A 23,340-nucleotide genomic window follows, 5' to 3' on the forward strand; every position below is an offset into this window, starting at 1 on the left:
TTTATTGTGGAATTGTTACAGCATTCATTTTAACTTCAAAAAAAGTAACTGATAGATATTTTCCTTGGAATCCCATGCAATTTTTCTTCAAATCTATTATAAAATACCAACACCAAGAATGGAAAGGCTATAGGCTAGAACTTTCAGAAGCGCTAGCAAGGGAAATTTTTGAAAAACAAAACAAAACAAAGCAAATATAGAAATTAATGTAATCACACTGACTTAAGAGGAGCCAAGGATGGAGGAAAATCTCATATGATGGGACGTCTCTAGCACAGCGATAAAATGGGATGCAAAGGGGTATCTGGAGTGTAGGAAGTTGGGTGTTAAATTCATTGATGGGCATGCCTGGTTCTAGGCTGACAGAGCTAAATCCCAAAGTATTACTGTATTAATAAATATTATAATTCTTCTCCCTAAATTTTTAATTTTAAAAATAATTTAAAAAACTTAAACATATATTAAAATGTACTACCATTTTCAGAAGAGCAACATGATATATAGCATTTGAACAGCTATGAAAAGGTAAAATATATTTCACAAACTTTGGTAAACAGGTGCATCAGCATTATGACTGTATTATTAATATACCACCACAGCACAATGCTGATTACTTTGCTATAAATATAAATCCAAGGCAAAGATAAGTCCTATCTCACCTGCTCCCTTTAAAAAAATTTATAGCAGCTCTAACGAGATTGAGTGATTAATTCATATTGCAATTCTGGGATTGGTCATCTAGTTCTGTAGCAGCAGCAATATCAAAATGTCATCATTAGTTCCATAATATTTCTATAAATCTATATTTTATAAATAGGTACTGAATTTATATTATGTTCGAATTCATGGAACAGAATTTGGTTTCACCTTATGACATAAACAAGTATATAATAAAACATAAATAAAATAAAATATTTAATTTTATATATAAAATAAAACATAATGCATACAATAAAACATATAATGACTTATTAGATGATTATACTTTGTTTTCCTATTTTTGGACCCAGAAACAGCACATTCTCTAATAATTTAATGATTCAGATTTAATTTCTGTACTTTCTTCCAAGAACACAGCAAACTTTCCTTTTCCTTCAAGGAAAATTAACTGTTAAACTGAAAATAATGACAGCTGAATTTTCAGTTATAGAGAGAAACAGTTTCAGAGAGAAACTCAGAAAGCAACAATGAAGATTTCCCATTTCTCAAAACCTTGACCTAGTGGGCTCAGTGCTTCATATGAAAGGACCAAAACCTTCGGTCTCCATTCTGTTTTGAGTTACTACCCTGGCAGCCTTTCTGGCAGTTTCAATTAGTTAAAAGAATTTTTTTATTTCTGAGCAAAAATGTATTTCATAATTGCTAAGTATCACAATAACCCAAGATTTGAAGCTTTCTGAGTAACACTGTAGAGCCGTGGAAAAAAATCCCTGATCTACTACTACGTGGTGACCTTTCCAAGTCACTGGATGTTTTTGAGCCTCAGTTTTCCTCATCCATAAACCAGGATAAAAGCATTTGCTCTGCCTTGTTCTAGGGATTTCTGAAAGGATCAAATAAAGTAGCATGTATGAAATGCTCTATAAGACAAAGTATTCAACAAATGGAAGAGTATTAATAATTGTAGAAAAAATAAGAGTGATTATTAATTAAATAAAATGTATTAAACAATAACTGGGCTTTCTAGGACTAGGACTTTTAAAAGAATTTTAAGAGTTATAAAGGAAAAAGGGTGAGTGACTTTTCTAAATGATAACTTCAAAAAAAATATCAATACTTCTGAGCAAAGCAAGGCTAGAGTTGTCCTCTGCCCTAGGACAGACATCAAAACATCACTACATAATATCCTCCCAAGGCAACTCCAAAACAATAGTAGGATTTATCAACCCCTTGCATCTCTATTATTTAGGAAAAGAGTCCTCATGGCCTACAGGCTAGTGAAGGTATCTCATTACTATTTCTCACCATGCACTTGAAGGCCACTTTGCCTACTGAACGATCAACACCATTTCTAATTAGATATATGAAGTATCAAAAACATGGCAATAACTTTCAGTAACAATTTACACACACACAACACACATATACAAACACTCCATTTTTAAGAAGGGATATAAACATCTTTAAAAAATTCTTTTAAATCTACAGGACCTTAACCCCTGAAGATAGCAATAAAAAAAGGGGACTGTTTGTGTAAATTGTACCAAAATAATGAGACATTTCCAAGTTTGTGTTTGAAGTTCTTTAAACAAGGTGGTCTTTTTAGTGAGCTGAGATAAAAATTTAAAACATTTTAGGGACAGAGCATTTGGTTGGCATTCTGCCACTTTCTACACCAGATAATTTCAGTTGCTGCTATTTGTCTCATATGTTTTTTATTCTCCCTCTAGGGAAGTCAAAGCCTTTTCACTTGCAGGCAAATTTTACTGTAGCTCTGGTAACTACTTTACAAGGTGATAAGCATTCACAAGAGGCTTTTATTAGGCTGGTAGCAAAAGCAAAAACTATGTGCACATATTTAGACAACATGTGTGAAATGGAAAACTTTAAACATACGAGAGCTCCAAGTTAACCTACTAAAACTGCATATCCCATGAAAAATCTGGGGGTAGAAAAAAGAAACATGCTAAATAGCCTCAAATATAACTGACTGTATATCTTCCTTGTCTTCAACTCAACATAACAGCTTGTTTAATTAACTATGTCATAAGGCATATGCTAACTCATTGCTATCTGATTTTGCCCAGAGAATGTTTCCCTCCATCACTTTTCCAAATGATTTTACCAAGTTAGAACAGAAACTCTTGCTTTTATCATGTTTCTTCCATCCAGTTCCATGAGTAGTGTCCCAAAGAAATAAATGGTCTGAACTCTATGGTACAATTAAGCTATGAGGGCAACTAAGCATTCAAACATGAGACTATTAGTTAAGACACAAAGTTCAAAAGTACTATACTAATCAGAGAAAGAAAAGATCATTAGTTATCATAAACGTACCAGTCATGAGGGGCCTTAAGGTAGGCCTTGGATTCTAGATAAGACTTGAGTAAGAGGAGAGAATAACAGCCTGGGAAATGACAAAAATAATGTGCCCACATGATCAGCTTCCAGGGCTCAGAGAGACTGAGCAGGAGCTCTGATGAGGGGCAGTGGAAAATGTGGGGAAACAGACCGTTTGTTGGAAATCACTGCACTAGACTAGTTTTACACATCATTAAGTAAAATAGACTCAGTGATTTTCAAGTCTCCTTCCACTACTTGTAAGTTTATATCATAAATCTAATAAAATAAACTCTCCTTGCTTTGTAAAGATACAGTGCTTTTCCTGACAACGTAACTTTTTCTGACCTGTCCACTGGACTGTAGGCTTACCATGAATGAGTTCCACCTTATAGCCCCAGAGGTTGGTTCCAGTGTACAGCACATAAGCAGGGACCAAAATAAATGCTTCCTGAATGCTACAGCACAGAGTACAGGATTAGAAAATGAACTTTCTTGGCACAGAGTAATAAAAGTATAACCTTTCTCAGTTTGTCACTGATATGTACATCCCATAAGGAGAACAGAATTTCTCAAAATAACATCACAATGTAATTAGAAATCAGAAAGAAGAAGCAGTAGAATCTCAAAAAGAGATTATGAGACAACCTACAGAATGGGAAAAAATAATTGCAAATCATATATCTGATAGACTTGTATCTAGAATATATAAAGAACTCTTATAACTCAATAATAAAAACATAAATACCCAAGTTAAAAATAAGGAAAAAATCTGAATAATCATTGGTCCAACGAAAATATACAAATGGCCAAAAAGCACATGAAAAAATGCTCAACATCATTTGCCGTCAGGTAAATGCAAATCAAAGCCATAATAAGATACTACACCATATCCACTAGGATGACTACAATCAAAAAGACAGACAAGCAAGATCTTTTTTGACCCACCTCCTAGAGTAATGAAAATAAAAACAAAAATAAACAAATGGGACCTAATTAAACTTAAAAGCTTTTGCACAGCAAAGGAAACAATAAACAAGATGAAAAGACAACCCTCAGAATGGGAGAAAACATTTGCAAACGAAGCAACTGACAAGGGATTAGTCTCTAAAATATACAAGCAGCTCATTCAGCTCAATATCAAAAAAGAAACAAACAACCCAATCAAAAAATGGGCAGAAGACCTAAATAAACATTTCTCCAAAGAAGACATACAGATGGCCAACAAACACAGGAAAAGATGCTCAACATCACTAATTATTAGAGAAATGCAAAACAAAACTACAATGAGGTATCACCTCACACCGGTCAGAATGGTCACCATCAAAAAATCCATGAACAATAAATGCTGGAGAGGGTGTGGAGAAAAGGGAACCCTCCTACAACTGTTGGTGGGAATGTAAATTGATACAGCCACTATGGAGAACAGTATGGAGGCTCCTTAAAAAACTAAAAACGGGCTTCCCTGGTGGTGCAGTGGTTGAGAGTCTGCCTGCCGATGCAGGGGACACGGGTTCATGCCCCGGTCTGGGAAGATCCCACATGCCGCAGAGCGGCTGCGCCCATGAGCCATGGCCACTGAGCCTGCGCGTCCGGAGCCTGTGCTCCGCAACGGGAGAGGCCACAACAGTGAGAGGCCCGCGTACCACAAAAAAAAAAAAAACCAAAAAACTAAAAACAAAACTACCATATGATCCAGCAATTCCACTCCTGAGCATATACTCAGAGAAAACCATAATTCAAAAAGATACATGCACCCCAATGTTCACTGCAGCACTATTTACAATAGCCAGGGCATGGAAGCAACCTAAATGTCCATCAACAGAAGAATGCATAAAGAAGATGTGGTACATATATACAATAGAATATTACTCAGCCATAAAAAGGAACAAAATTGGGTCATTTGTAGAGATGCAGATGGACCCAGAGGCTGTCATACAGAGTGAAGTAAGTCAGAAAGAGGAAAACAAATATCGTATACATTGCTTATATGTGGAATCTAGAAAAATGATACAGATGAACTTATTTGCAAAGCAGAAATACACAGACATACAGAACGGACGTATGGATAACAGGGGGAGAAGGGGGGACAGGATGAATTGGGAGATTGGGATTGACATATATACAGTATTATGTATAAAATAGATAATTAATGAGAACCTACTGTATAGTACAGGGAACTCTACTCGATGCTCTGTGGTGACCTAAACAGGATGGAAATCCAAAAAAGAAGGGATATATGCATATGTATAGCTGATTCACTTTGCTGTACAGCAGAAACTAACACAACACTATAAAGCAAGTATACTCCAATAAAAATTAATTAAACAAGAAAAAACAGACAGAGAGACAGTAACAATTAGTATTGGCCAGGATACTGAGAAATTGCACACACTGCACTTAGGACTGTAAAATGGGCCAGTCCCTTTGCAAAACAGTCTGTAGGTTTTCAAATGATTAAACACAGAGTTACCAGATGACCCGGCAATTCCACTCCTTGGTATATACCCAAGAGAAATGAAAACATATAAACTCAAAAACCTGTACACAAATATTCACAGCAGCATTATTAATATTAGCCAAAAAGTAGATATAATCCGAATGTCTATTAACTGATGAATGAATAAACAAAATATGGTATAGCCATACAATGGAATATTATTCGGCAATAAAAAAAGAATGGAATAATAATACATGTTCCAACGTGGATGAACCTTGAAAAGTAAAAGAAGTAAAGGACCCAGCCACAAAAGAAGTAAAATAAGCCAGTCAGAAAAGATCAAATATATTGTATGATTTCACTATGTGAAATGTCCAGAAAATGGAAATCTATAGAGTCAAAAAGTTTGGGGAAAATGAAAAGTAACTGCTACTGGGTACAGAGTTTCTTTCTGAAGTGATGAAAAGGTTCTAGAGTTGCCTGTAAAACTATACAACGAGGGCTTCCCTGGTGGCACAGTGGTTGAGAGTCCGCCTGCCGATGCAGGGGACACGGGTTCGTGCCCCGGTCTGGGAAGATCCCACATGCCATGGAGCGGCTGGGCCCGTGAGCCATGGCCGCTGAGCCTGCGCGTCCGGAGCCTGTGCTCCGCAACGGGAGAGGCCACGACAGTGAGAGGCCCGCGTACCGCAAAAAAAAAAAAAAAAAAAAAAAAACACTACACAACGAGTGCTCAACTCTGTGAATATGTTAAAAGCCACCGAATTGTACACTTTAAGTAAGTTAATGTTATAGTATATGAATTATATCTCAATAAAGATTTTATTAAAAATATAGTTTCTGTTTAGGGTGATGAAAGAGTTTTGGAAATAGACAGTGGTGATGGTTTCACAACATTGTAGATGTAATTAATACCAATAAATTGTACATTTAAAATGGTTAAAATGGAAATTTTTATGTTATATATATTTTACCACAATAATTTTAAGAAAGTGCAGAATGGAAAAAAATAACTTACTTTCCCCAGTTTTAATTATGAGTAGATTCTTCCTTCAGTAGAATCACTTTGTCCAAAGTAGGAAAATCCCACATCTAAAATATTTTATCAGCCCATAGATAAAGGAAGTATTAACATGATTTTGGAAATTTTATTGAAATAAATCAATTGGTATAACATTTAAAAAATTTGTAAAAGATATTAAAATCAAATGCATTCAGTTTTACAACTTATAAACTTTGTATATTTGTGGTTTTAACCTGCCTTAACACTGTTGTGTTTTTTTTTTTTTTTTTTTTTTTTTGCGGTACGCAGGCCTCTCACTGCTGTGGCCTCTCCCGTTGCGGAGCACAGGCTCCGGACGCGCAGGCTCAGCAGCCATAGCTCACGGGGCCAGCCGCTCCACGGCATGTGGGATCTTCCCAGACCGGGGCACGAACCCGTGTGCCCTGCATCGGCAGGAGGACTCCCAACCACTGCACCACCAGGGAAGCCCTGCCTTAACATTGTTTTTGACAGGTGATGTTTGTTAACTGCTTTGCTATTTCCTGTAGTGAGGAAATTGACTGTTACACTTCAGGTTTTAACAAATAGCATTTCTACTAACCTTTGCTAATTATGCTGTGCCTGTATTTTGCGTAACATTTCATACTACATTTATTCTCCTACTTTGATTTTAGAGCAACTTACTTGTAAGAAAGTGAATTTATATACATTTCATTTTGACTCACCAGCCAAATCTGATTGTGTTGCTTCTAATCCAATTCTACACAGATACTTAAACAGAAATGCACATTGATGTGACTAAACTGAATACTTAAATGTACAGCACCCCTTTCAGATTTCAACAGGAATGTAGATACACAGACATAAATACAGACCAAGCAAAAACAGCCTAGTGCACGCACTGTAAAAGCCATGTGCTTTACAATAAATATTTCTGTGCACGTCTTTTCAAATACACTGAGAGTTATTACTTTAACATGATTGCATTTGAATGTATAGCACTTTGATGGGTTTAGTTTAAAGCAAGTCTATTACGACAGAAAGAAGAGCAAATGTTCTACCATAGTGCCGTTTTATATGAAATAAAACATCAATATCAGAGATGAAAAAAATTAAAGCATCAAACAACAGTAACTCTGTCGTCAATCAAGCTTATTTCAGATAAATGAATATAGAATTTCAAATCTGTGATTACTCATAGTTACATTCTTTTCACTTGACAATCCTGAAAATCACTTTACCTAAAAATTTTGGTTCTAAATGTTAGGCTCATTAATTAAAAGAGTTAATCCTCTAAGAAGTTGCCACTTAGAAAAGGCATCTTGAGAAACAGAGTAACAAATACTGATATGAATTATGCCTTGATTTTTAAATTTTTTAATATTTTTAAACATAAATAATATTATATATGGTGAAAATCTCATTTTCTGTGATGAAAATAAATGTTAATCTTTTTAGATGAGAAAAATAATGACTGATGCACATTGGATGCAAGGGCCAGGAGACTCCAGAAACCATATTTTTTATAAACTTAACAAAAAAACCCCAATACATTTATTAAGTGCACACTTTGTGAAAGACATTTTCTTATGCATTTTACATACTTGATTTCATTTAATCCTCGCAAAAATTTTGTGCAGTAGGTATTCATTATGTATAGCCACTTCATACATGCGAAAACTAAGGATGAAGAGATTAAGTAGGCTGTGCAAATGTGCAGGAGTAAGAATTCGAACTAGGATTGAATCCAAGTCCATGCTCTTTCCATTACACCATTCTTTCTTCTACAAGTAAACATTCTATCATTTGCTAAAATAATTCAGTAGCATCAGCTGTTGCAACTGTAAAAAGGCTCGGGGAATACCAGACATATTCCTGAAGTCTGACTGGTGAAGCTATATTACCCAGCTAGGAAGGGGAAATCATACTTAGGCAGAGCAATCCCTACTTTTCCAAGTTTGACACATCAGAACAAACAAGAAATCAAAACTAAATTAAACTCAACTTTAACATTTATATTTCTTAAAGTCCTATTAATCCAACCAGCAGAGGCATGTAATAATACATGGAAAACAGGATGCTAATTTTATAAAAACAATTTCTACTTGGATTCTGCATGTTGTGTATTTCCCATTCTGTATGTATCTTGTACCTGTATTTGAACATGTCTTTTATAGGTGTACATTTAAAAAAATTACTCCAAAAGAGAGCTCATCCAAGGTCATCTCACTGGTTAATTTCATTTTTAAGTTATAGTGAGGTTTGTTTTTTGGATACCAATACTTTTTTTTTTTTTGGCAATCTGAATTACATTTATTTTTAAACAAGTGGAAGGAATATTGAGTGTCTTGAATGTCGTGTGCAAAACTGATCCACGTTACCAACTCACCGCCACAACTGAACATGGCAAGGCGGGTACATTGGTTTCCAGCATCACAGGCAACACTGCATGTAAGTTTTTTAATGAATAATGTAAACTTCAGCGTTAAGGCAGCTGGTACTAACGCTGCACACAGGCTTAGCTCCGTGCCCATTTCAGGAATGAGACGGTCAGCACTTGAAAACAAACTGTGAGAGAAGAAAAGGGGAGCCAGCATTATCTGACAAAAACAGTGTGTCAAAATATTTTCCCTTTCACACACACAAAAAGAAATACTGGAACATTTAGAAAAACAAAGCACCCATCCCGCCAACTTCAGCCTGTTCTTTAACAAACACTTCAAAATACTGATAAATAATAGTGACTGCAAGCAGAGTTCCAGTGCCTGAGCCGATGGCCCCGAGGAAGTCAGCCAACATGGACAGGGCGCCGATGCACAAGTCGCCAAACGCAACTGCTATGGGGATGTACCTATTAAGCTCATGAACCATAGAGGTATCCCCGTGGCCTCTCATTACGATTTGCTGTTCTTTAAGCTGTTTCGCTACATCTTTGGCTGAGGAACCAGACACCTCTATCCACATCTTAGAAAAGAATGCACATGATCCCAACATGAAGATGCCATAAACAACCACATGGACAGGATCCTCAAATATGGCGCCATGGACTCAGGAGGAGAAAGGTAGTAACAAAGGCCCCCCACTGGGTAAGAACAAGCAGGTCTTCCCCAACTGACATCAGCCCACTGTCCTGGTAAATTTACTAAAAAGTTGCCTGGTAAATTTACTAAAAATCGAACTGACAGCATCTGGGAAATAACATACAGGTTGGACACCAGGGCCGACTGCAGGATGATGGGGATGTTGGAGGTGTAGAAGAGCTTGGGGTAGCTGCTGTACTGCCCTCGGTACTGGGCCGACTTAATGGGCAGATCCACACGAAACCCCTGAAGATATATAACAGCAAACATGAAAACTGTAGCAATGAGGTTCATGAGATTGGGTAAATTCTGATGATAGAAAGCCTCCCTTAGAGCTTGACCTTTGACTGTCCTGGTGGCCAGTAAATGAAAGACTGCTATGACTGCACCCTCAAACTCAGTACCTCTGCCACTGTTAATGGTAGTGGGACTAAAGGCCTTCCAGACAATGGTTTCACAGATGTTGGTGGCAATAAAGAGGGAAATCCCAGACCCCAAGCCGTAACCCTTCTGTAGCAACTCATCTAACAGCAGCACAATCAAACCAGCAACAAACAACTGAATCATGATAAGGAGACAGATTCCAGCCCCTATTTCAGTGGGATCCCCACAGAGGTCCGTCATGACATACACAATGGCTTGCCCAATGGTAATGATCATACCAGATAGTTTTGGGGCTCCACTGAATAGGGCTCTGTCTTTGGGTATATCTCCAACTTCAATGATTTTGGCTTCAGCTAACAACTGCATAATCAAAGCAGATGTTACAATTGGGGAGATACCCAATTCCATTAAAGTTCCTCTGTTGAATGCAAGAATAACTCTCATCCAGTAGAAAGGATCTGCAGAATCTGATGACATGATTCCAAACAGTGGTATCTGACAACACACTAAGAAGATGAAAAGAGTTATAGCAGTCCATAGTACCTTCTCTCTAAACTGGATTTTCCTTTCAGGTTTCTGAATTTCTAGTAGAACTGCACAGAAAGGTTTGATAACTTCTAAAAATGTGATGCCCATGGCGGCAGCTAGGGCCACCCGACGGGGCCCAGCGACCTCAGCACGTCCTTTGCTAGCGTTCTGCGGCTCGGGCCTCAGTGCCCGCTCCCGACACGCTCTGGCCAGCCCCACCAATACATTAAAAAGGCATTCTTTAGGGAAAAAAATATAGATGTACATACATATATAATTTATATATAAGCTTACTCCAACTACACAAGAATGGTCTAATTCTTACTGAAACACTTTCTGTTAGCTTTCCCAACACCCATTCTCCTCAGTATTTTCCTCTTGACTCTCTGGCTGTTCTTTCTCAGTCCATCTGTGAACGCCTCCTATTCTACTCAAGTTCTAGGTTTTAGAGCTCCCTAGGGCCAGGTCCTGGGCTCTCTTTCTCAACATTCCCTCCCTAGGTGATCACATTCATTCACAAAGATGTAAACACCATCTGCACCCTGATAATCCCCAGATTTATACTGTAAGCCCAAACCTCTACTAAAAACCTCCATTACTACATAAAAGTTACTTAGTCTAAAAACTGAACTCTTGATGTTCCCCCAAAACCTGTTCCTTCTCTAGACTTCTACATCCTCCACCCTACGGCTCATGCCATCGGACACTTATTTAATTCTAGGGAACCTCCTTGTCCCCATATATAATCCACCACCATATCCCCAAATACATTCTAAATGTGTCCACTTCTCTCCATTTCTACTGTCACTACTCTAGTCCAAGTGACCACTACCTCTCGCCTGGACTATTTATTATTGCTCTAGGCCATATCCTACAGATTCTCCTCTTTAATTTAAAGACCAGTGAGGTCTTTAAATTAAAACAAACAAACAAAAAACAGATACTATCATTCCTCTGATTAAAACTCCTTCAATAATTTCCCCTTGCACTTCAGATTAAAATTCAAACTGCCAAGCCTTGTATATTCTGACCTGCCTGTTCCTATCTGTACTTCAGTGATACTGGTCTTCTTTCAGTTCTTCCAGTAAGCCAAAATCCTTACTGTCTCAGGGCTTTTGCACATGCTGGTTCCTCTACCTGGAACGCTTTCCTCCACTTCTTGCCCAGCTAACTCTGATTCATCGTTCAAGTTTCAGCACAAATATCACTTCCTGAACCACCTCCTAACCTAAATTAGTTCCCCCTTGTGAATTCTCTCTCATAGCATCCTTTTCTTTCATATCACTCATTACAATTTGTAAGTAAATACATATGTGTGTGTGTGTATGCATATGTGCATATTAAATGCCTGGCTCTTCCATTACCTTGTAAAATTCATGAAGACAGGGACCATGTCAATCTTGGTCACCTCTGCATAGCCAACACTTTACATAGTGTCTGGCACATAATGGGTGCTTTATAAATATTTGGTGAATTAATCAATTAGGAAAAAGTCTCCTTCACCAACACGCTGTTCCTGAAAGCAACCATTGTAAGTTGCTTTCCAGACATGAAAACATATGATTAAAGGGTAAAGAGTTCAGGAGATTGGTTCAAGATGGCAGAGTAGAAGGACGGGCTCTCACTCCCTCTTGTGAGAGCACCAGAATCACAACTAGCTGCTGAACAATCATCGACAGGAAGCTACTGGAACTCACCACAAAAGATACCCCACATCCAAATACAAAGGAAAAGCCACAATGAGATGGTAGGAGGGGTGCAATCAAAATAAGATCAAATCCCATAACTGGGTGGGTGACTCACAGACTGGAGAACACTTATACCACAGAAGTCCACCCACTGCAGTGAAGGATCTGAGCCCCAGGCTTCCCAACCTGGGGGTCTGGCAATGGGAGGAGGAATTCCTAGAGAATCAGACTTTGAAGGTTAGCGGGATTTGATTGCAGGACTTGACAGGACTGCGGGAAACAGCGACTCCACTCTTGGAGGGCACACACAAAGCAGTGTGTGCATCAGGACCCAGCGGAAGGAGCACAGACCCCAAAGGAGACTGAACTAGACCTACCTGCTAGTGTTGGAGGGTCTCCTGCACAGGCGGGGGGTGGCTGTGGCTCAACGTGGGGACAAGGACACTAGGCAGCAGAAGTTCTGGGAAGTAGTGCTTGGCGTGGGCCCTCCCAGAGTCAGCCATTAGCCCCACCAAGGAGCCTGGGTAGGCTCCACTGTTGGGTCACCTCAGGCCAAACAACCAACAGGGAGGGAACCCAGCCCCACCAATCACCAGACAAGTGGATTAAAGTTTTACTGAGCTCTGCCCACCAGAGCAACAGCCAGCTCTACCCACCACCAGTCCCTCCCATCAGGAAACTTGCACAAGCCTCTTAAATAGCCTCATCAACCAGAGGGCAGACAGCAGAAGAAAGAAGAACTACAATCCTGCAGCCTGTGGAACAAAAACCCCATTCACAGAGAGACAGACAAGATGAAAAGGCAGAGGGCTATGTACCAGATGAAGGAACAAGATAAAACCCCAGGAAAACAACTAAATGAACTGGAGATAGGCAACCTTCCAGAAAAACAATTCAGAATAATGTTAGTGAAGATGATCCAGGACCATGGAAAAAGAATGGAGGCAAAGAAAATAATGAAGGAAACGATAGCAAAAATCAATAAAATTAAAAGATTGGTTCTTTGAGAAGATAAACAAAATTGATAAACCATTAGCCAGACTCATCGAGAAAAAAAGGGAGAATACTCAAATCAATAGAATTAGAAATGAAAAAGGAGAAGTTACAACTAACACTGCAGAAATACAAAGGATCATAAGAGATTACTACAAGCAACTGTACGCCAATAAAATGGACAACGTGGAAGAAATGGACAAATTCTTAGAAATGCACAACCTGCCAAGACTGAATCAGGAAGAAATAGGAAATATGAACAGACCAATCACAAGCACTGAACTTGAAACTGTGATTAAAAATCTTCCAACAAACAAAGGCCCAGGACCAGATGGCTTCACAGGCGAATTCTATCAACAATTGAGAGAATAGCTATCACCTATCCTTCTCAAACTCTCCCAAAATATAGCAAAGGGAGGAACACTCCCAAACTCATTCTACGAGGCCACCATCACCCTGATACCAAAACCAGACAAAGATGTCACAAAGAAAGAAAACTACAGGCCAATATCACTGATGAACATAGATGCAAAAATCCTCAACAAAATACTAACAGAGTCCAACAGCACATTAAAAGGATCATACACCATTATCAAGTGTGGTTTATCACAAGAACGCAAGGAATCCTCAATATACACAAATCAAACAATGTGATATACCATATTAACAAACTGAAGGACAAAAACCATATGATCATCTCAATAGATGCAAGGAAGCTTTCGACAAAATACAACACCCATTAATGATAAAAAGCCTCCAGAAAGTGGGCATAAAGGGAACTTTCCTCAACATAATAAAGGCCATATATGACAAACTGACAGCCAATATTGTCCTCAATGGTGAAAAATTGAAACCATTTCCACTAAGATCAGGAACAAGACAAGGCTGCCCACTCTCACCACCATTATTCAACATAGTTTTGGAAGTTTTACCCACAGCAATAAGAGAAGAAAAGGAAATAAAAGGAATCCAAATTGGAAAAGAAGAAGTAAAGCTATCACTGTTTGCAGATGACATGATACTATGTGTAGACAATCCTAAAGATGCCACCAGAAAACTACTAGAGCTAATCAATGAATTTGGTAAAGTAGCAGGATACAAAATTAATACACAGAAATCTCTTGCATTCCTGTACACTAATGATGAAAAATCTGAAAGTGAAATTAAGAAAACACTCCCATTTACCACTGCAACAAAAAGAATAAAATATCTAGGAATAAACCTACCTAAGGAGACAAAAGACCTGTATGCAGAAAATTATAAGACACTGATAAAAGAAATTAAAGATGATACAAACAGATGGAGAGATATACCATGTTCTTGGATTGGAAGAATCAACATTGTGAAAATGACTATACTTCCCAAAGCAATCTACAGATTCAATGCAATCCTTATCAAACTACCACTGGCATTTTTCACAGAACTAGAACAAAAAATTTCACAATTAGTATGGAAACACAAAAGACCCCGAATAGCCAAAGCAATCTTGAGAAAGAAAAATGGAGCAGGAGGAATCCGGCTCCCTGACTTCAGATTATACTACAAAGCAAAAATAATCAAGACAGTATGGTACTGGCAAAAAAAAAAGAAATATAGATCAATGGAACAGGATAGAAAGCCCAGAGATAAACCCACACACATATGGTCACCTTATCTTTGATAAAGGAGGCAAGAATATACAGTGGAGAAAAGACAGCCTCTTCAATAAGTGGTGCTGGGAAAACTGGACAGCTACATGTAAAAGAATGAAATTAGAACACTCCCTAACACCATACACAAAAATAAACTCAAAATGGATTAAAGACCTAAATGTAAGGCCAGACACTATCAAACTCTTAGAGGAAAACATAGGCAGAACACTCTATGACATAAATCACAGCAAGATCCTTTTTGACCCACCTCCTAGAAAAATAGAAATAAAAACAAAAGTAAACAAATGGGACCTAATGAAACTTAAAAACTTTTGCACAGCAAAGGAAAACTTAAACAAGACCAAAAGACAACCCTCAGAATGGTAGAAAATATTTGCAAATGAAGCAAGTGACAAAGGATTAATGTCCAAAATTTACAAGCAGCTCATGCAGCTCAATATCCAAAAACCAAACAACCCAATCCAGAAATGGGCAGAAGACCTAAACAGACGTTTCTGCAAAGAAGATATACAGATTGCCAACAAACACATGAAAGGATACTCAACATCACTAATCATTATAGAAATGCAAATCAAAACTACAATGAGGTATCACCTAACACCAATCAAAAATGGCCATCATAAAAAATCTACAAAAAATAAATGCTGGAGAAGGTGTGAGAAAAGGGAACCCTCTTGAACTGCTGGTGGGAATGTAAATTGATACGGCCACTATGGAGAACGGTATGGAGGTTCCTTAAAAAATAAAAATAGAATTACTGTAAGATCCAGCAATCCCACTACTGAGCATATACCCTGAGAAAATCATAATTCAAAAACAGTCATGTACCATAATGTTCACCGCAGCTCTATTTACGATAGCCAGGACATGGAAGCAACCTAAGTGTCCATCAACAGATGAATAGATAAAGAATATGTGGCACATATATACAATGGAGTATTACTTAGCAATAAAAAGGAATGAAACTGAGTTATTTGTAGTGAGGTGGATGGAACCAGAGAGTGTCATACAGAGTGAAGTTAAGTCAGAAAGAGAAAAACAAATACTGTATGCTAACACATATATATGGAACCTAAAAAAACAAACAAAAAAAAGGGTCATGAAGAACCTAGGGGCCAGACGGGAATAAATACACAGACCTACTAGAGAATGGACTTGAGGATATGGGGAGGGGGAATGGTAAGCTGGGACAAACTGAGAGAGTGGCATGGACACATATACACTACCAAGCGTAAAATAGATACCTAGTGGGAAGCAGCTGCATAGCAAAGGGAGATCACCTCAGTGCTTTGTGACCACCTAGAGGGACGGGATATGGAGGGTGGAAGGGAGGGAGATGCAAGAGGGAAGAGATATGGGGACATATGCATACGTATAACTGATTCACTTTGTTATAAAGCAGAAACTAACACACCATTGTAAAGCAATTATACTCCAATAAAGATGTTAAAATATATATATATATAGGCAAAGAATGAGAAAATGCCAGAAATGTTTAATAAAGGCCTAGAAGAATTAAAGAACAAACAAACAGAGATGAACAATACAATAACTAAAATGAAAAATACACTAGAAGGAATCAATAGCAGAATAACTGAGGCAGAAGAACGGATAAGTGACCTGGAAGACAGAATGGTGGAATTCCCTGCTGCAGAACAAAATAAAGAAAAAAGAATGAAGAGAAATGAAGACAACCTAAGAAACCTCTGTGACAACATTAAACACAACAACATTCACATTATAGGGGTCCTAGAAGGAGAAGAGAAAGAGAAAGGACCCGAGAAAATATCTGAAGAGATTATAGTTGAAAACGTCCCTAACGTTGGAAAGGAAATAGCAACCCAAGTCCAGGAAGCACAGAGAGTCCCATACAGGATAAACCCAAGGAGAAACACACCGAGACACAAAGTAATCAAATTGGCAAAAATTAAAGACAAAAATTATTGAAAGCAGCAAGAGAAAAATGACAAATAACATACAAGGGAACCCCCATAAGGGTAACAGCTGATTACTCAGTAGAAACTCCACAAGCCAGAAGGGCGTGGCCTGACATATTTAAAGTGATGAAAGGGAAGAACCTACAATTAAGATTATTCTACCCAGCAAGGATCTCATTCATATTCGCTGGAGAAATCAAAAGTTTTACAGAAAAGCAAAAGCTAAGAGAATTCAGCACCACCAAACCAGCTCTACAACAAAGGCTAAAGGAACTTCTCTAAGTGGGAAACACAGAAGAAAAGGACCTATAAAAACAAACCCAAACCAGTTACGAAAATGGTAATAGGAACATACATATCGACAATTACCTTAAATGTCAATGGATTAAATGCTCCAACCAAAAGATACAGGCTCGCTGAATGGATACAAAAACAAGACCCATATATATGCTGCCTACAGGAGACCCACTTCAGACCTAGGGACACATACAGACTGAAAGTGAGGGGATGGAAAAAGATATTCCATGCAAATAGAAATCAAAAGAAAGCTGGAGTACCAATACTCATATCAGATAAAACAGACTTTAAAATAAAGAATGTTAAAAGAAACAAGGAAGGACACTTCCAAGACTGAACCAGGAAGAAATAGAAAATATGAACAGACCAATCACAAGTAATGAAATTGAAACTGTGATTAAAAATCTTCCAACAAACTAAAGTCCAGGGTCAGATGCCTTCACAGGTGACTTCTATCAAACATATAGAGAAGAGTTAACACCCATCCTTCTCAAAGTCTTCCAAAAAATTGCACAGGAAAGAACACTCCCAAACTCATTCTATGAGGCCACCATCACCCTGACACCAAAACCAGACAAAGATACTCCAAGGAAGAAAATTACAGAACAATATCACTCATGAATACAGATGCAAAAATCATCAGCAAAATACTAGCAAACAGAATCCAACAACACATTAAAAGGATCATACACCATGATGAACTGGGATTTATCCCAAGGATGCAAGGATTCTTCAATATACGCAAATCAAAGAATGTGATACACCGTATTAACAAATTGAAGAATAAAAACCATATGATCATCTCAATAGATGCAGAAAAAGCTTTTGACAAAATTCAACATCCATTTACGATAAAAACTTCCCAGTAAATGGGCATAGAGGGAACCTACCTCAAAGTAATAAAGGCCATATACGACAAACCCACAGCAAACATCATTCTCAATGGTGAAAAACTGAAAGCATTTCCTCTAAGATCAGAAACAAGACAAGGCTGTCCACTCTCACCAGTATTATTCAACATAGTGTTGGAAGTCCTAGCCACGGCAATCAGAGAAGAAAAAGAAATAAAAGGAGTACAAATTGGAAAAGAAGAAGTAAAACTGTCACTGTTTGCAGATGACATGACACTATACATACAGAATCCTAAAGATACCACCAGAAAACTACTAGAGCTAATCAATGAATTTGATAAAGTTGCAGGATACAAAATTAATGCACAGTAATCTCTTGCACTCGTATGCACTAATGATGAAAAATTTGAAAGAGAAATTAAGGAAACACTCCCATTTACCATTGCAACAAAAAGAATAAAATACCTAGGAATAAACCTACCTGGGAGACAAAAGACCTGTATGCCGAAAACTATGACACTGATGAAAGAAATTTAAGATGATACAAACAGATGGAGAGATATACCATGTTCTTGGATTGGAAGAATCAATACTGTGAAAATGACTATACTACCCAAAGCAATCTACAGGTTCAATGCAATCCCTATCAAACTACCAATGGCACTTTTTACAGAACTAAAAAAATAAATCTTAAAATTTGTATGGAGACACAAAAGACCCCGAATAGTCAAAATGGTCTTGAGGGGAAAAAACGGAGCTGGAGGAATCAGACTCCCAGACTTCAGACTATACTACAAAGCTACAGTAATCAAGACAATATGGTACTGGCACAAAAACAGAAATATAGATCAATGGAACAGGACAGAAAGCCCAGAGATAAATCCACACAATTATGGTCAACTAATCTATGACAAAGGAGGCAAAGATATACAATGGAGAAAAGACAGTCTCTTCAATAAGTGGTGCTGGGAAAACTGGACAGCTACATGTACAAGAATGAAATTAGAACACTCCCTAACACCATACACAAAGATAAACTCAAAATGGATTAGAGGGCTTCCCTGGTGGCGCAGTTGTTGACAGTCCGCCTGCTGATGTAGGGAACACGGGTTTGTGCCCCGGTCCGGGAAGACCCCACATGCCGCGGAGCTTCTGGGCCTGTGAGCCATGGCCGCTGAGCCTGCGTATCGGGAGCCTGTGCTCCGCAACGGGAGAGGCCACAACAGTGAGAGGCCCGCGTACCGCAAAAAAAATAATAAAATGGATAAGAGACCTAAATGTAAGACCGGACACTATAAAACTCTTAATGGAAAACATAGGAAGAATACTCTTTGACATAAATCACAGCAAGATCTTTTTTGATCCACCTCCTAAAGTAATGGAAATAAAAACAAAAGTAAACAAATGGGACCTAATGAAATTTAAAAGTTTTTGCATGGCAAAGGAAACTACAAACAAGACCAAAAGACAACCCTCAGAATGGGAGAAAATATTTGCAAATGAGTCAATGGACAAAGGATTAATGTCCAAAATATATAAACAGCTCATGCAGCTCAATATTAAAAAAACAAAAAACCCAATCCAAAAATGGGCAGAAGACCTAAATGGACATTTCTCCAAAGAAGACATACAGATGGCCAAGAAGCACATGAAAAGCTGCTCAACATCACTAATCATTAGAAAAATGCAAATCAAAACTACAATGAGGTATCAACTCACATCAGTTAGAATGGGCATCATCAGAAAATCTACCAACAACAAATGCTAGAGAGGGTATGGAGAAAAGGGAACCCTCTTGCACCGTTGGTGGGAATGTAAATTGATACAGCCACTATGGAGAACAGTAAGGTTCCTTAGAACACTAAAAATAGAATTACCATATGACCCAGAAATCCTACTATTGGGCATATACCCATAGAAAACCATAATTTAAAAAGCACATGCACCCCAATGTTCACTGCAGCACTATTTATGATAGCTAAGTCATGGAAGCAACCTAAATGCTCATTGACAGACGAATGGAAGAAGATGTGGTACATATATACAATGGAATATTACTCAGCCAGAAAAAGGAACGAAATTGGGTCAGTTGTAGAGACGTGGATGGACCTAGAGACTGTCATACAGAGTGAAGTAAGTCATAAAGAGAAAAACAAATATCGTAAATTAACGCATATATGTGGAACCTAGAGAAATGGTACAGATGAACCAGTTGGCAGAGCAGAAATTGAGACACAGATGTAGAGAACAAACGTATGGACATCTGAGCAGGCACCATGTCATGTGGAGCACGTCCATTATGGTTTAACAGCAGCATTTTATCACTATAGTAAGTTTTAAGAGGAAGGTGGTAAGAAGGATTTCTTCAATAAAACTGTAATTATAAAGTGGTTAATTGTATTACAATAAAAAAGAAAGTATTTTATTTAGGAGTAAAAAATAATTGTCACTTTACAAAGGTGTTAAATTTTTAATAAGTTGATTTAATGTCTTATACTTAGTAGTCCCACTTTCAGAATAAGAGATATGCATGTTTTGTTCAGTCCTTATCACATCAATGGCAGTTAACTGAAAAATCCAAAATTATTTTTTAGCAAGCCAATGGTTTCATTTTTATTCAAGTTAATGTTGGCTCAATAGGCAGAGAGGACCAGACTGTCATTCTGATGTGTTTCTTATTTATTTTTAAATTCAAGTATAGTTCTAATTGTTTTAATTCGTTGCATTAAAAATCTTTTAAAAACAAAAACGAAAACAAACCAAACCTCCTACTTTACTTTTCCTTGCACTTAGAAGAGGAATTCAAAGTTCCTCTAGTAAGTTCAACACCTGGGGGAACTTCATTAAGCGCTATTCCCTGAAATTACCGCTTCACGGTGCAAAATAGGGGCTTTATAATCTGAAGAAGTTAATGTAATGTGCACCGCTGCTCAGGGACTCACAGTGGCACTGGGAAATGCTGCCATACTATTACCTTAATTAATGTTTCCATCAAATGAACGGAGTGCAAAAAAAAAAAAATCATGCCTAAAAGTCAGAGTTTAAAGGATTTGGAGAAACAATGAATTCCTGATTTCAACATTAGCTGAGGAAGACTTTAATTTCTGCTCTCAAACAGTCTTTGATTCTGGTAGCTACATGTCAAGACATAAATGGATGCTGGATAAAGTTCAAAGATACTAAAATGATTAAGGAATCTGTTGACTGCTACATGTAGTAAACTGTAAAAAGTGTTATGACACTTCAGGATGGAAAAGGCAATGTAAAAGGCAGATTATAAGACTGCATAGTGTTATGAACTGTTATGAAAGGTATATCCTACTCGAACTTGTTTGCCAAATCTCAAAATTCTAGAATCTAAGATTTCTACAACAAAGGCAATACCAATTTAAATTTTGAAATAATTTAAGACAAATAAAATATTATTCTAAGCTGTGGAGAGAAAACATCAACCTTGTAAGAATCAGTGTAAAACTAAATCTTAATAGTTTGAAGGAGGATTTGGGTGATTTTTATAGATTTTATGGACTTAAAAGTAATCTTGCAAATATATTTGGTTGGGGATAGAGAATAGCTGGCTTTTAAAGGTTGTTATTACAAACAATAGTCATAAATTCTCACAAACCTTCGAGGTGAATGCAAAAAATACACATCTGGACCAAACACCAGAATTCTTTGCTTCCTAGTAAAAAGTTGCTACTGGCCAGTTCTTGAATGAAAGTGTTAGCAGAATTTCAAATCTGCCTCATGCCTTGAACATAGGAGCAATTCCAGGGTTTCAAGAATTTTTAACAATCAAGGGAAAGAAGGGGGTTCCCTGCATAATAATTAGATGCTAAACAGTCTTGACTTATTTAAGCTGCCTTTCTATTTTCCCCATTGACACAGGAACTATCAAGTTTACTCAGATTTCTCTTTGGCCAAGTCCTGGCTAACCTTCTGTGCTCCCCTGTGTATAGACATATATGTAGCATCTGAACATCTTTATAAGTTTCTCCAACCAACCACTGGCAAGCTGGGTTATTTCTTCTACTCTTCATGAATTCATCATCAATCCAAAGTGGCAATTTGAAAATCCTACAGTTTCTCTGAAGATCACGAAATATCTTGATTAGTACAGCCTCACAGTTTTTCTTTTTTACATATAAATTTTAAGAAAAACTAGCTTTTGATCCTAATGTAAATATTCAGATTTTCTAAAGGTACTGCTTGACTTGCTATGTTATTAGGAACACCAGTCAGCTTCCTTGACAAAACTGATCTTGAGGAATCTAAGTTTTGAAAAGACTTCTGACTGTTTTTAGACAGCCAAGGTGCCTAGGTCAAACCATATGGCACAAGAGTAAATAATCAGTTGCTTCAAAGAAACACTTGTTGAGCTACTGATGCATGCCACAAAGAACTATCTCATTTTTTGGAGCGCTACATGAAAGGGCAGGTGTTAGGAATGGGGAAGAAATGCCAAATCTCACTTGAGGTTACAGCAGCTTACTGACAATATGGTGAATGTCACAGGGACCAGGCAAGGTAATGACGGTGAGATATAAACTGACTACGTGATTAAACCTTCAATGCCTGATGGGACAGCAGTTCATTCCTAAATATTTATCAGGTCTCATCTGTGGTATGTCACATTAAAAATCTGATGTTGTAACAAACTATGCTAACTTTCTACTTTAAAAATGCATTAATCTAAGCTACTTAAGGAATACCTATGTAACAGTTAAGCAATATTTTATTTATTTTAAAAGTTTATAATTTGTTCAGATATTGCGCCTGAATACTGGTGCTGAGAAGTAAAAATAATTTCTTACCCTTTTCCCTAAAATTTCTGCCAGTTCTTCCAGGAATTCAAACAACAAGATCTTATTCCCTATACCCGGTCTCCTTCTTTTTATTTCCTTTCCCTGTTCTCTATCTCACCTGGGAATGTTGACCTTGAAGCCAATGGCTTGACCTTTGGCAGCTACCATCTAATTCCAAATGGAGTCATGTCAAGGCAACTGCACACAGCAGGTGTACAAGAAATGCTGGCACTTTACCATCAAGTGCAAAGACAGTGCCATTTTTGAGCATTAGCACCACCCCAGAGTGGATAAGAGCCAGGGGTTCTGGCCTGCAGAAAATAGGAAAGCAGGAGAAACACATAAAGACATGCCTGTGTGCTTTGTGACTAAGGAGCCACAGCCCTAAGAGTAGCTCAGAAAAAGGACAAATTATTGGTAAAGCTAAAGCAAGGAAATTTTCTTGATGCAGAGCATGTGGTTACATAACCATAAACCATAGTATATTTGGTTACAAGGACAAATAAAGTTCACTTATATTCATTGCTTAATGGAAGTTTTTATACATCCATATTGTTGTGCAATACTTTAATATTGATGCAGCACCTAGTGTCAATTGACCTTGAACAACAGTCCATTAAATATCACCAGGCCCTGGTTGAATCAGTAGTTAGCATCAAATACTACCCTGAGGTGTCCAACT

At 37.7% G+C, this 23,340-nt stretch overlaps 2 protein-coding genes across 3 annotated transcripts in view; both read right to left on the minus strand.

Moving 5' to 3' along the window:
- UMAD1 (UBAP1-MVB12-associated (UMA) domain containing 1) overlaps positions 1-23,340 on the minus strand; it is a gene marked incomplete at its 5' end in the record, with an annotated part of 241,648 nt that overhangs the window by 131,268 nt on the left and 87,040 nt on the right. The window lies entirely within an intron of this gene.
- LOC309810065 (protein transport protein Sec61 subunit alpha-like) lies at positions 9,034-10,719 on the minus strand. The gene is given in 2 exon segments (XM_082631807.1): positions 9,034-9,487; positions 9,490-10,719. Coding segments are annotated over 2 exon segments (1,593 nt in total). The 5' UTR covers positions 10,703-10,719; the 3' UTR covers positions 9,034-9,107.

The sequence above is a fragment of the Mesoplodon mirus genome, assembly GCF_964341445.2.
Source record: "Mesoplodon mirus genome assembly, chromosome: 9".
Taxonomy (NCBI): Eukaryota; Metazoa; Chordata; class Mammalia; order Artiodactyla; family Ziphiidae; genus Mesoplodon; species Mesoplodon mirus.